The 12,972-nt window shown below is 44.4% G+C and overlaps 1 protein-coding gene across 1 annotated transcript in view; it reads right to left on the minus strand.

Annotated features, from left to right (window-relative positions):
• Positions 1-12,972, minus strand: part of IFT27 (intraflagellar transport 27) — a 55,056-nt gene that overhangs the window by 15,778 nt on the left and 26,306 nt on the right. The window contains 4 exon segments of the mRNA XM_053689038.1: positions 1,664-1,699; positions 1,701-1,774; positions 10,334-10,451; positions 11,047-11,106. Of these exon segments, the coding sequence (XP_053545013.1) occupies positions 1,664-1,699; positions 1,701-1,774; positions 10,334-10,451; positions 11,047-11,106 (288 nt within the window).

Here is a 12,972-nt window from a genome sequence, read left to right on the forward strand (position 1 = left end):
ATTTAGCCCTGGTCTGGGCACTGAAGAAGTTGAACCCTTATTTATACGGGCAGGAATTCTCTCTCATAACGGGAATACAGATGGATTGTCCTGGCAAACTGACATGCCTACCACCTCCTAGTCCGGTCATCCCCAGGTTGACCCGCCAAAGGGTCAAGCCGGGTCTGCCGGAGTGTTCCACAAGAGGGGAGCTATGTGACAGACCCTTCTGTCAGAACTGAAAGAGGTGTAAAACTTTGTTCAGCTTTAAGAAGCTATTTTCTAAATACAAGGTTGCTGGCATCAGCTATTGTGTGTTGTAATTAAGTTTAGTGATAAACATTCCCATTGTTTAATCACCTCCAGAGTCAGACTGTTGGTGATAAGGATTGTTTTCTTGTGTTTAAATTGTTTATCTGCTTAAGTAATGTAATTCTATTGTGGCCTGTCAAAGGGCGTTTTCCCTCTATCTAATGTACAATATTCTTTCAACCCCCCATCAGGGGTCAGACCTGCATAAATACTGGGCATACAGCCTTCAATAAATGGCATTCTGTTTTAACCTTCAATGTGGAGCCTGGTCTCATGTTTGAGGGGGGAATTAGCTGTGTTGTGAGTTGCTGATCTCACATTCAGGGCATCTTCCATCTGGTATTAACCCTTGGTATCCTGTTGGTACCGTAACAGAAACTGAGGCTACAATTCGCACAGGCTCATCAAAATTGGACAACAGAAGATTGAAAAAGCATTGCCTGGTCTGATGAGTCTCGATTTCAGCTGCAACATTCAGATGGTAGGGTCGGAATTTGGCGTACAAAACATGAAAGCATGGATCCATCCTGCCTTGTATCAACGGTTCAGGCTGGTGGTGGTGGTGTAAAAATTGTGTGGGGGATATTTTCTTGGCAGACTTTTGGCCCCTTAGTACCAATTGAGCATCGTTAAATTGTCATGGCCTACCTGAGTATTGTTGCTGACCATGTCCATCCCTTTACGACTACAGTGTACTCATCTTCTGATGACTACTTCCAGCAGGATAATGCACCATGTCACAAAGCTCAAATCATCTCAAACTGGTTTCTTGAACATGACAATGCATTCACTGTACTCCAATGGCCTCCACAGTCACCAGATCTCAATCCAATAGAGCACCTTTGGATGTGATGGAACGGGAGATTCGCATCATGGATGTGCAGCCGACAAATCTGCGTGATGCTATCATGTCAACATGGACCAAAATCTCAGAGGAATGTTTCCAACACCTCGTTGAATCTATACCACAAAGAATTAAGACAGTTCTGAAGGCAAAGGTGAGTCCAACTAGCAAGGTGTACCTAATAAAGTGGCCGATGAGTGTATATATTACAAGTAAAACAACAGACCTGGAAATGTATTCATACCTTCAAACCCCCTGCCAAAATGGCTACTAACCAAATTGTCTATTAAATCTGCAATATAAGTGCACTACCATCTGTAATATTACTAAGTTTACCATCACTTCAACCCTTAGACTGATAAGAGGGATGCAAATGAGTTACAGCTCTGACTGGCAGACAAGAGGTTAAAGAGCTGTTCCTCTTTGTAAGTGTATAGGTTGTATGTTAGGTTAATGCATATGACGAATAGAGAAGAGGGGTAGGAAGCTGAACTGTGTAATACATATCAGAGCTCCTACACTCATTACCGCTGAGGTCTCAAAATACTCCAGCCCGTGGCTTGCCTGCCCAGTCCTGAGCTTGTGTCTCCTCCACTGCTCTCAGGCCGACCAGATCTGTTTTATTCCCCACCAATATACCTGAAAGAGGACAAGGAAAGAAAAAGGCATTACAGATAGCCTGAAAAAACAGAATTTATGCTTACCTGATAAATTACTTTCTCTTACAGGTGTATTCAGTCCTCGGATTCATCCTTACTTGTGGGATATTCTCAATCCCTACAGGAAGTGGCAAAGAGAGCACACAGCAAAGCTGTCCATATAGCTCCCCTCAGGCTCCACCCCCCCCAGTCATTCGACTGACGGTTAGGAGAAAAAGGAGAAACTATAGGGTGCAGTGGTGACTGTAGTTATTATAAATTAAATTTGAACCTGACATAATATCAGGGCGGGCCGTGGACTGAATACACCTGTAAGTGAAAGTAATTTATCAGGTAAGCATAAATTCTGTTTTCTCTTACTTGGTGTATTCAGTCCACGGATTCATCCTTACTTGTGGGATACCAATACCAAAGCAATAGGACACGGATGAAGGGAGGGAACAAGTCAGGTAACCTAAACGGAAGGCACCACTGCTTGCAAAACCTTTCTCCCGAAAATAGCCTCTGCAGAAGCAAAAGTATCGAATTTATAAAATTTGGCGAATGTATGCAGTGAAGACCAAGTTGCTGCCTTACAAATCTGTTCAACAGAAGCCTCATTCTTGAAAGCCCATGTGGAAGCCACAGCTCTGGTGGAATGAGATGTAATTCGTTCAGGAGGCTGCTTACCAGCAGTCTCATAAGCCAATTGGATGATGCTTTTCACCCAAAATGACAGAGAGGTAGCAGTTGCTTTATGACCTCTCCTCTTTCCAGAATACACAACAAACAAGGATGATGTTTGTCTGAAATCTTTGGTTGCTTTTAGATAGAACTTTTTTTTTTTTTTTTTTAAATCAAATATTTTTATTAAGGTAATTAGCAAAACAAAACAAGAGCCACATATAAACAAGAGAACAAGTTATTGCAAAATGAACATGGCTAATAACAACAGTAAATCATGATAGACATATTGAGAACATGTATATCCTACTATATTACCAGTATACCTCAGATATATATATTGTAAGATTTACATTGATACCTTATATATATATATATATATATTTTTTTTACAGAATATTACTATAGTACCTCATTAGCAAAGTGTTCTGTCCATTAGTATGATATTTTCATCTGTCATATGTAGAATAAAGATCATAAATGAGAGATACATTTTTACCCTGCAGGGTGCCAAATACTAATTGAAGTATAGTAGTAATAATAAAGAGATAAAATATACAATATAGCTGACATCATAAACCATGTTTCTTCACTTAACATATAAGGTTACTCTGGAACCTATTCTCGTTTATGTTACATAAGAGGAAAATTGGCTTAAATATATGGAAGGTAGCGGATTAGTACCGCAGTAGAATTCACCATATTGGGTGAATGAATAAATATGAGGCAGCGGACACATACCTCTCAAAAAGCAAAACTAAATCTAATGGTGAATTGTATGCATATTTAGAATGGCACATTATAGGCTTATGATAAATAAAAATAACGCGTTACCTGAAGAGCAAGAAAAAGAGTAGCTACGCATTATCTTATACTATAGATAGAATGGAGAAGTCTGCAAAACATGCACGTGGCTGTAAATGCGACTGCGCTTAAACCACAGTCTATATGTGCAGTCAAGTATGAATTCGTAGAATTGAGACTAAACCCTAAAACAATTGAAATGTGTTAATAAAGGCATATATATCATACCTCTAAAATAGGATCCAATATTTTGAGAAATTTAATTATATACTAATGAGCCTTGATGCTGCAAATGGCCACTGGGGTAGAATCATATATGGGCATATGAACCAGCTACTTATGTTAATAACTGTAAAATGATAAAGCTATATGCTAAAACTATCAGCTAAATATTATATACAGGAGTTATACCAATATGAGTCAAAGTATGTCACAGAAGCTAGCTGTCCCATATTACATGTAAGCTGTTATGCTGAAAGAGAGAAACATAAAAATAAAAACTTGGCATAATAGGAAATTAGAAGATCTTTAGTTAAGTCACATTTATACAGTACTATGACATAACCTGCATTTTACATCCAGTCTAGCCTATCCCCACCCGGATCAATGCTAGCATGCTACGACAAATGTCCCATAGTCTTTTGCCTGTTCTGTGAGGATCCAGCAGTAAGTCTCGGTAATATCTTACTTGTTCGTTCCTTGAGGCACACGGTATAGCTTTCCCCCGCTTGCCTTTCAACTCTAATATGACGAGCTTCTGAGGAAATTGTGGGCCTCGAACACGGGAGTCGGCCACAGCTCCCGGCAGAGGTGTCATAGAAAAGAGGTCTTGTCTCGGCTCCCCGATCGCTCCTATTTTGAGTGAGGGTAAACATTTAAGTTCAATGGCGGAGATCCGTCTACCTCCTGATATATACTTGGTGGCTTTCCTCCTGAGTATCTGGGCTGACGCAGAGACACCAAGTAAAGCAAGTGTAATAGGTGCCTCCTGGTAAAGATTCGCTTTCTCCTCCATGTTTGATCTGGAGACCGTATGGTCCTCTAATATTTGGCAAATTGGCATCTGTTGGGAAAGTAGATGATCCCCACCTCGTGGTGTAGAGCCCTGGTCAGGTTGAAAAGTTTGACGTGCTTCATCTTTCCCGCAATCTTGCTTAATGAGAGTCTTCAGATCATTGAACCCATCATCCACTTTATGTGCAAGGTCTTTCAGAACAGCGCATATGTATAACTGGTAATCCTCCATCCTGTCAAATAAAGCCTTTAGTAAATTGAACCTGGATTACTTGCCAGGGCAAGGGGGGAATGTAAATCAATATCGTAGGCCGTAGCCTTATCAAAATGATTGTCCAGAGCGGCTTGCTGTATATCAATATTTTCACAGAACAAAAGAGCTCCAATGGCAAAGCGATGTTATCCTCCACAGAATCTGCAGAAATTATTTATAAGTTTAGTTTCTAAGCATGAATAAACACCAGATAAGTGAAATGTTTTCAGGAGCTTCAGTTTATGCTGCCATTCATGTCAGCCGTCCGGACACGCCCCCCTAGATAGAACTTTAAAGCACGAACCACATCGAGATTGTGCAACAGTCGTTCCGTCTTAGAAACTGGATTAGGGCACAGAGAAGGAACAATGATTTCCTGGTTAATATTCCTATTAGAAACCACCTTTGGAAGAAAACCAGGTTTAGTGCGTAAAACCACCTTATCTGCATGGAACACCAGATAGGGTGAATCACACTGCAAAGCAGACAATTCTGAAACTCTTCGAGCAGAAGAAATAGCTACTAAAAACAAAACTTTCCAAGATAATAACTTGATATCTATGGAATGCAAAGGTTCAAACGGAACCCCTTGAAGAACTGAAAGAACTAAATTTAGACTCCATGGAGGAGCCACAGGTCTGTAGACAGGCTTGATTCTAACTAGGGCCTGTGCAAACGCCTGAACGTCTGGTACAGCTGCCAGACGCTTGTGTAACAGAATAGACAGAGCAGATATCTGTCCTTTTAAGGAACTAGCTGACAGGCCTTTCTCCAAACCTTCTTGGAGAAAAGACAATATCCTTGGAATCCTAACTTTACTCCACGAGTAACCCTTAGATTCACATCACCAAAGATATTTCCGCCATATCTTATGGTAAATTTTCCTGGTGACAGGCTTTCTGGCCTGTATCAGAGTATCTATAACTGAATCAGAGAAACCCCGCTTAGCTAGGATTAAGCGTTCAATCTCCAAGCAGTCAGTTGCAGAGAAACTAGATTTGGATGCTTGAAAGGACCTTGGATTAGAAGATCCTGCCTCGATGGAAGTTTCCATGATGGGACCGATGACATGTCCACTAGGTCTGCATACCAAGTCCTGCGTGGCCACGCAGACGCTATCAGAATTACCGAAGCCTTCTCCTGTTTTATTCTGGCTATTAGCCGAGGGAGAAGAGGAAACGGTGGAAAGACATAAGCTAGACTGAATGACCAAGGCGCTATTAATGCATCTATCAATGCCGCCTTGGGATCCCTGGACCTGGATCCGTAAAGGGGAAGTTTGGTGTTCTGACGGGACGCCATCAGATCCAACTCTGGAATGCCCCATAGCTGGGTCAGCTGAGCAAAAACTTCCGGGTGGAGTTCCCACTCCCCCGGATGGAAAGTCTGGCGACTTAGAAAATCCGCCTCCCAGTTGTCTACCCCTGGGATGTGAATTGCAGATAGATGGCAGGAGTGATCCTCCGCCCATTTGATGATCTTGGTTACTTCCTTCATCGCTAGGGAACTCTTTGTTCCTCCCTGATGATTGATGTACGCCACAGTCGTGATGTTGTCCGACTGAAACCTGATGAATTTGGCCTCTGCTAGTTGAGGCCTAGCCTGGAGCGTATTGAATATCGCTCTCAGCTCCAAAATGTTTATCGGGAGAAGACATTCTTCCCGAGACCATAGTCCCTGAGCCTTCAGGGAGTTCAAGACCGCACCCCAGCCTACCAGACTGGCATCGGTCGTGACAATGATCCACTCCGGTCTGCGGAAACTCATTCCCTGAGACAGGTGATCTTGAGACAACCACCAGAGAAGAGAGTCTCTGTTTTTTTGATCCATTTGAATTTGAGGAGACAAATCTGCGTAATCTCCATTCCACTGTTTGAGCATGCACAGCTGCAGTGGTCTGAGATGGATTTGGGCGAAAGGGACTACGTCCATTGCCGCAACCATTAAACCAATTACTTCCATGCACTGAGCCACGGAAGGCAGAGGAATGGAATGAAGAACTCGGCAAGTATTCAACAGTTTTGAGTTCCTGACCTCTGTCAGAAAGATTTTCATTTCTACCGAGTCTATTAGAGCTCCCAGAAAGGGAACCCTTGTGAGCGGGGAAAGGGAACCCTTGTGAGCGGGGACAGAGCACTCTTTTCTACGTTCACTTTCCACCCGTGAGACCTTAGAAAGGCCAGAACGATGTCCGTATGAGCCTTGGCTCTGTGAAAGGACGAAGCCTGTATTAATATGTCGTCTAGGTAAGGTGCTACTGCAATGCCCCGCAGTCTTAGTACCGCTAGAAGGGACCCTAGCACCTTTGTGAAAATTCTGCGAGCGGTGGCCAACCCGAAAGGAAGGACCACGAACTGGTAATGTTTGTCCAGAAAGGCGAACCTTAGGAACTGATGGTGATCTTTGTGGATAGGAATATGTAGGTACGCATTCCTTTAGATCCACGGTAGTCATATATTGACCTTCCTGGATCATCGGCAAGATTGTCCGAATGGTTTCCATCTTGAAAGACGGAACTCTGAGGAATTTGTTTAGAATTTTTAGATCCAGGATTGGCCTGAAAGTTCCTTCCTTTTTGGGAACTACGAACAGGTTTGAGTAAAAGCCCAGTCCTTGTTCTGCAATTGGAACTGGGTGTGTCACTCCCATCTTTAGTAGATCTTCTACACAGCGTAAGAACGCCTGTTTCTTTGTTTGGTCTGAAGACAAACGAGAAATGTGGAACCTTCCCCTTGGGGGAGAATCCTTGAATTCTAGAAGGTACCCCTGAGCAACTATTTCTAATGCCCAGGGATCCGGAACGTCTCTTGCCCAAGCCTGAGCAAAGAGAGAAAGTCTGCCCCCTACTAGATCCGATCCCGGATCGGGGGCTAACCCTTCATGCTGTCTTGGTAGCAGGAGCAGGCTTCTTGGCCTGTTTACCCTTATTCCAGCCCTGCAAGGGTTTCCAGGTTGCTTTGGGCTGGGAAGCGTTATCTTGCTTTGCGGCAGCAGAGGTTGCAGCAGGTCCGCTCCTGAAGTTGCGAAAGGAGCGAAAATTAGCCTTATTTTTGGCCTTAAACGGCCTATCTTGTGGAAGGGCATGGCCCTTGCCCCCAGTGATATCTGAAATAATTTCTTTCAGCTCTGGGCCGAATAGGGTTTTCCCCTTGAAGGGAATATTTAACAGTTTTGTTTTGGACGACACATCCGCCGACCATGATTTGAGCCAAAGCACTCTTCGCGCCATAATGGCAAAACCTGAGTTTTTCGCTGCTAGTTTAGCTAATTGGAGAGCGGCATCAGTGATAAAAGAATTAGCCAGCATCAAAGCGTGAATTCTATCCATGACCTCATCGTATGAAGTCTCCCTCTGGTGCGACTCCTCCAGAGCCTCGAAACAAAAAGCCGCTGCAGTAGTTACCGGAATAATGCAGGCAATTGGTTGAAGCAGAAAACCTTGCTGAACAAAAATTTTCTTTAGCAATCCTTCCAATTTTTTATCCATAGGATCTTTGAAAGCACAACTGTCCTCTATTGGTATAGTTGTACGCTTAGCCAGTGTTGAAACAGCCCCCTCTACCTTAGGGACCGTCTGCCACGCGTCCCGCCTAGGGTCGTTTATGGGGAACATTTTCTTAAAGATAGGTGGGGGAACAAAGGGTACACCTGGTCTCTCCCACTCCTTAGTCACAATATCTGCCACCCTCTTTGGGATCGGAAATGCCTCAGTGTATACAGGGACCTCTAGAAATCTGTCCATCTTACACAATTTTTCAGGGACCACCATGGGGTCACAATCATCCAGCGTAGCTAAAACCTCCTTAAGCAGGACGCGGAGGTGTTCCAGCTTAAATTTAAACGCTAAGGAATCTGACTCTGCCTGCTGAGAAACTTTTCCTGTGTCAGAAATTTCTCCCTCAGACAGCCCTTCCCTCACTGCTACCTCTGAGTTTTGTGAGGGTACTACAGATAAATTATCCAAAGCTTCAGATTGCTCATCCTCTGTATTTAAAACTGAGCGCTTTCTTGGAAAAACTGGCAGTTTGGATAAAAATGCTGCAAGGGAATTATCCATTACTGCTGCTAATTGTTGTAAAGTGATAGGGGCCAATGCGCTAGAGGTACTAGGCATCACTTGCGCGGGCGTAACTAGTGTAGACACGTCGGGGGAGGAAGAAGGACTATCCTCATTACCCTCCATTAAGGAATCATCTTGGGCAGCATTTTTAATTGTCACTGGATGATCTTTAAAATGCTTAGATGTTTTTGCTCACTTTAAACATAAATGCAATGGGGGTACTGCCATGGCTTTTGAACATAAAGAACAAGGTCTATCTGAAGGCTCAGACATGTTTGACAGACTCAGACAACACTAAAATGTTGAAAAAAATACTTTTTGAAAAAACGTTACTGTCTCTTTAAATAATAAAAAGGCACACACTTTTTTACCAAATCATCAAAAAACATCAGATCTTAATGAATTTTTCACCACATGATCCTAATGCCTTGAAATGATTGCACACACATTTTCAAATCGTTTAACCCCTTAATGCCCAAACCGGAGCAAAATGAAGTAAACACCCGGTTTAACGCACTACAGTACGATGCCACAGTCTTTGCTGTGGCTTTACCTTCCTTTAGGGTTAATTGCAGGTGTAAATTAAGCCTCCCTGAAGTCCTCCTGTACTCTAAAGGCTCTGCACATGAAGCTGCATGGAGCTGTGTTGCAAATTAACTGCGCAATTGAGGCGCGAAAATGAGGCCCCCTCCCTCATCACTCCAGAGTTATGGGGCCTTTCTGAGTCAGATTAGCTGTCTTACAAAATGCCAGGCATAAAAAAGTCCCCAAAAAGTGTTTCCAACGTCTAAAAACGCATAATAAACATAAGATTACTCTAATAAAGTAATCAATTTAGCCCATCACAGTGTCTGTCAGTATTAAAGCCCTTAACTGAAGCCATCATTCTATACAGTGTCACAGAAAATGGCTTACCTTCCCTCATGGGGTTTCTGTCAGTCTTCTAGCACTACCAGGTCTTGTTAGAAAAAATGACTGAACATACCTTAAGCAGTATAAGCCTGCAAACTGTTCCCCCCAACTGAAGTTCTCCTGTACTCAACAGTCCTGTGTGGGAACAGCAATGGATTTTAGTTACAACATGCTAAAATCTTTTTCCTCTCAGCAGAAATCTTCATCACTTTCTGCCTCAGAGTAAATAGTACAAACCGGCACTATTTTAAAATAAACTCTTGATTGAAGAAAACTACAAATCTAACACCACATACTCTTTACCCTCCCGTGGAGATGCTACTTGTTAGAGCGGCAAAGAGAATGACTGGGGGGGCGGAGCCTGAGGGGAGCTATATGGACAGCTTTGCTGTGTGCTCTCTTTGCCACTTCCTGTAGGGATTGAGAATATCCCACAAGTAAGGATGAATTTGTGGACTGAATACACCAAGTAAGAGAAAACTGTTCTGCTTTCAACCATATTCCATAAACCCTAGAGAGCATGAAAGTGAAAACGAGAGAGCAAGAGAGAGAACGAGAGAGCAAAAAAGGAGAAAACAAGGTAAAGAAAGGTGAAATGAGTGATAAATAGGGTAACAACAGGAGAAAAGTGAAAGGACAGAGAGAGAGGGGGGAAAGATGAGAGAAATATAGAAAAAGGACATAGTGAGATGGAGAATGAGAAAGAGGGAGGAGAGAGAGAGATGATGATGGAAAGAGGGGAGGGGACAAGCAGTGGAAATATATAGATTAAAAAGAAACCCAGAAGAAAGAAGGATTGGCAAAAAGTCAGTGAGGGAGCAGAGACCACTAACCTGGCAGCTGAGGGCTCGGACATTTGGATTTCACCCTCTGAAGCCACTTAGCACAGTTACTGAAGGACGTCTCACTGGTGACATCAAACACTAAACACAGAGTGTTGGGTTGGTCCCACTGCAAGAGCCGACAACAAGCATAAGTCGTTTTTACAAAACCCATAAAGTCTGAATACAAAATACAGAATGCAATGAGAGAATAGACAAAGAAATGGTTAAATGAAAGAGATAAACTGTTATTTTTCTCTGTTTCACTTAAAGGGACGTTATACACTAATTTTTTTCTTTGCATAAATGTTTTGTAGATGATCTATTTATATAGCCCATAAAGTTTTTTTTTTTTTAAATGTATAGTTTTGCTTATTTTTAAATAACATTGCTCTGATTTTCAGTCTCCTAATCAAGCCCCAAAGTTTTATGAGAATACCGTCAGTTACCTACTCCAGCTTGCTCCTGTTTGTGTAAAGGGTCTTTTCATATGCAAAAGAAGGGGGAGGGTCTTATTTCCCACTTGCAGTGGGCTTTCCAGCTACCTTTTCAACAGAGCTAAACTGAGAGCTGCTAAGTAAGTTTTTAAACAGTTTTATACTGGATTTTTATATCAGTATCTGTGTGTCTTATTCTTTATAGTAGTGTCTATTACATGCAGTTATATGAAAATGAGTGTATACTGTCCCTTTAAGGAAATAAACAAGAAAGTGAACAAAACTCACCATCTTCACTGTTGCCTCATAAAATATGTCTTTGCCGGGGGAGTCACAGAGAAAGAGCTCCTGTGAGGAAAGGTAGTGAAAAGGTCAAAAGGACTGTAAAGGTGCAGACCCCGTGATGTGGGGAGCTGTAAGATGCACATTATGAAAATAAGTGCAGGCAAGAAGATGGTTTCAGGTGCAGGCAGGAAGAGGAGTGCTCTGATGCAGGCAGGTGTGAGGCGCAGGCAGTAAGAGGAGTGCTCTGATGCAGGCAGGTGTGAGGCATAGGCAGTAACAGGAGTGCTCTGATGCAGGCAGGTATGAGGCGCAGGCAGTAAGATGAGTGCTCTGATGCAGGCAGGTGTGAAGCGCAGGCAGTAAGATGAGTGCTCTGATGCAGGCAGGTATGAGGCGCAGGCAGTAAGATGAGTGCTCTGATGCAGGCAGGTGTGAGGCGCAGTCAGTAAGAGGAGTGCTCTGATGCAGGCAGGTGTGAGGCATAGGCAGTAACAGGAGTGCTCTGATGCAGGCGGGTGTGAGGGGCAGGCAGTAACAGGAGTGCTCTGATGCAGGCAGGTGTGAGGCGCAGGCAGTAAGATGAGTGCTCTGATGCAGGCAGGTATGAGGCGCAGGCAGTAAGATGAGTGCTCTGATGCAGGCAGGTGTGAGGCGCAGGCAGTAAGATGAGTGCTCTGATGCAGGCAGGTATGAGGCGCAGGCAGTAAGATGAGTGCTCTGATGCAGGCAGGTGTGAGGCGCAGTCAGTAAGAGGAGTGCTCTGATGCAGGCAGGTGTGAGGCATAGGCAGTAACAGGAGTGCTCTGATGCAGGCGGGTGTGAGGGGCAGGCAGTAACAGGAGTGCTCTGATGCAGGCAGGTGTGAGGGGCAGGCAGTAAGAGGAGTGCTCTGATGCAGGAAAGTGTGAGGTGATGGCAGTAAGATGAGTGCTCTAATGCAGGCAGGTGCGAGACGCAGGCAGTAAGAGGAGTGCTCTGATGCAGGCAGTAACAGGAGTGCTCTGATACAGGCAGGTGTGAGGCATAGGAAGTAACAGGAGTGCTCTGATGCAGGCGGGTGTGAGGTGCAGGCAGTAACAGGAGTGCTCTGAAGCAGGCAGGTGTGAGGCGCAGGCAGGAAGAGGAGTGCTCTGATGCAGGCAGGTGTGAGGCGTAGGCAGTAACAGGAGTGCTCTGATACAGGCAGGTGTGAGGCATAGGCAGTAACAGGAGTGCTCTGATGCAAGCGGGTGTGAGGCGCAGGCAGTAAGAGGAGTGCTCTGATGCAGGAAAGTGTGAGGCGATGGCAGTAAGATGAGTGCTCTAATGCAGGCAGGTGCGAGACACAGGCAGTAAGAGGAGTGCTCTGATGCAGGCAGGTGTGAGGCGCAGGCAGCAATATGAGTGCTCTGATGCAGGAAGGTGTGAGACGCAGGAAGTAAGAGGAGTGCTCTGATGCAGGCAGGTGTGAGATGCAGGCAGTAAGAGGAGTGCTCTGATGCAGGCAGGTGTGAGGCGTAGGCAGTAACAGGAGTGCTCTGATGCAAGCAGGTGTGAGACGCAGGCAGTAAGAAGAGTGCTCTGATGCAGGCAGGTGTGATGCGTGCTCTGAGGCAGGCATATGTGAGGCGCAGGCAGTAAGATGAGTGCCCTGATGCAGACAGGTGTGAGGCGCTGGCAGTAAGATGAGTGCCCTGATGCAGACAGGTATGAGGCGCAGGCAGTAAGATGAGTGCCCTGATGCAGACAGGTATGAGGTGCAGGCAGTAAGATGAGTGCCCTGATGCAGACAGGTATGAGGCGCAGGCAGTAAGATGAGTGCTCTGATGCAGGCAGGTGTGAGGCGCAGGCAGTAAGATGAGTGCCCTGATGCAGACAGGTATGAGGCGCAGGCAGTAAGATGAGTGCTCTGATGCAGGCAGGTATGAGGCGCAGGCAGTAAGATGAGTG

The sequence above is a fragment of the Bombina bombina genome, chromosome 7, assembly GCF_027579735.1.
Source record: "Bombina bombina isolate aBomBom1 chromosome 7, aBomBom1.pri, whole genome shotgun sequence".
NCBI classification, from domain to species: Eukaryota; Metazoa; Chordata; class Amphibia; order Anura; family Bombinatoridae; genus Bombina; species Bombina bombina.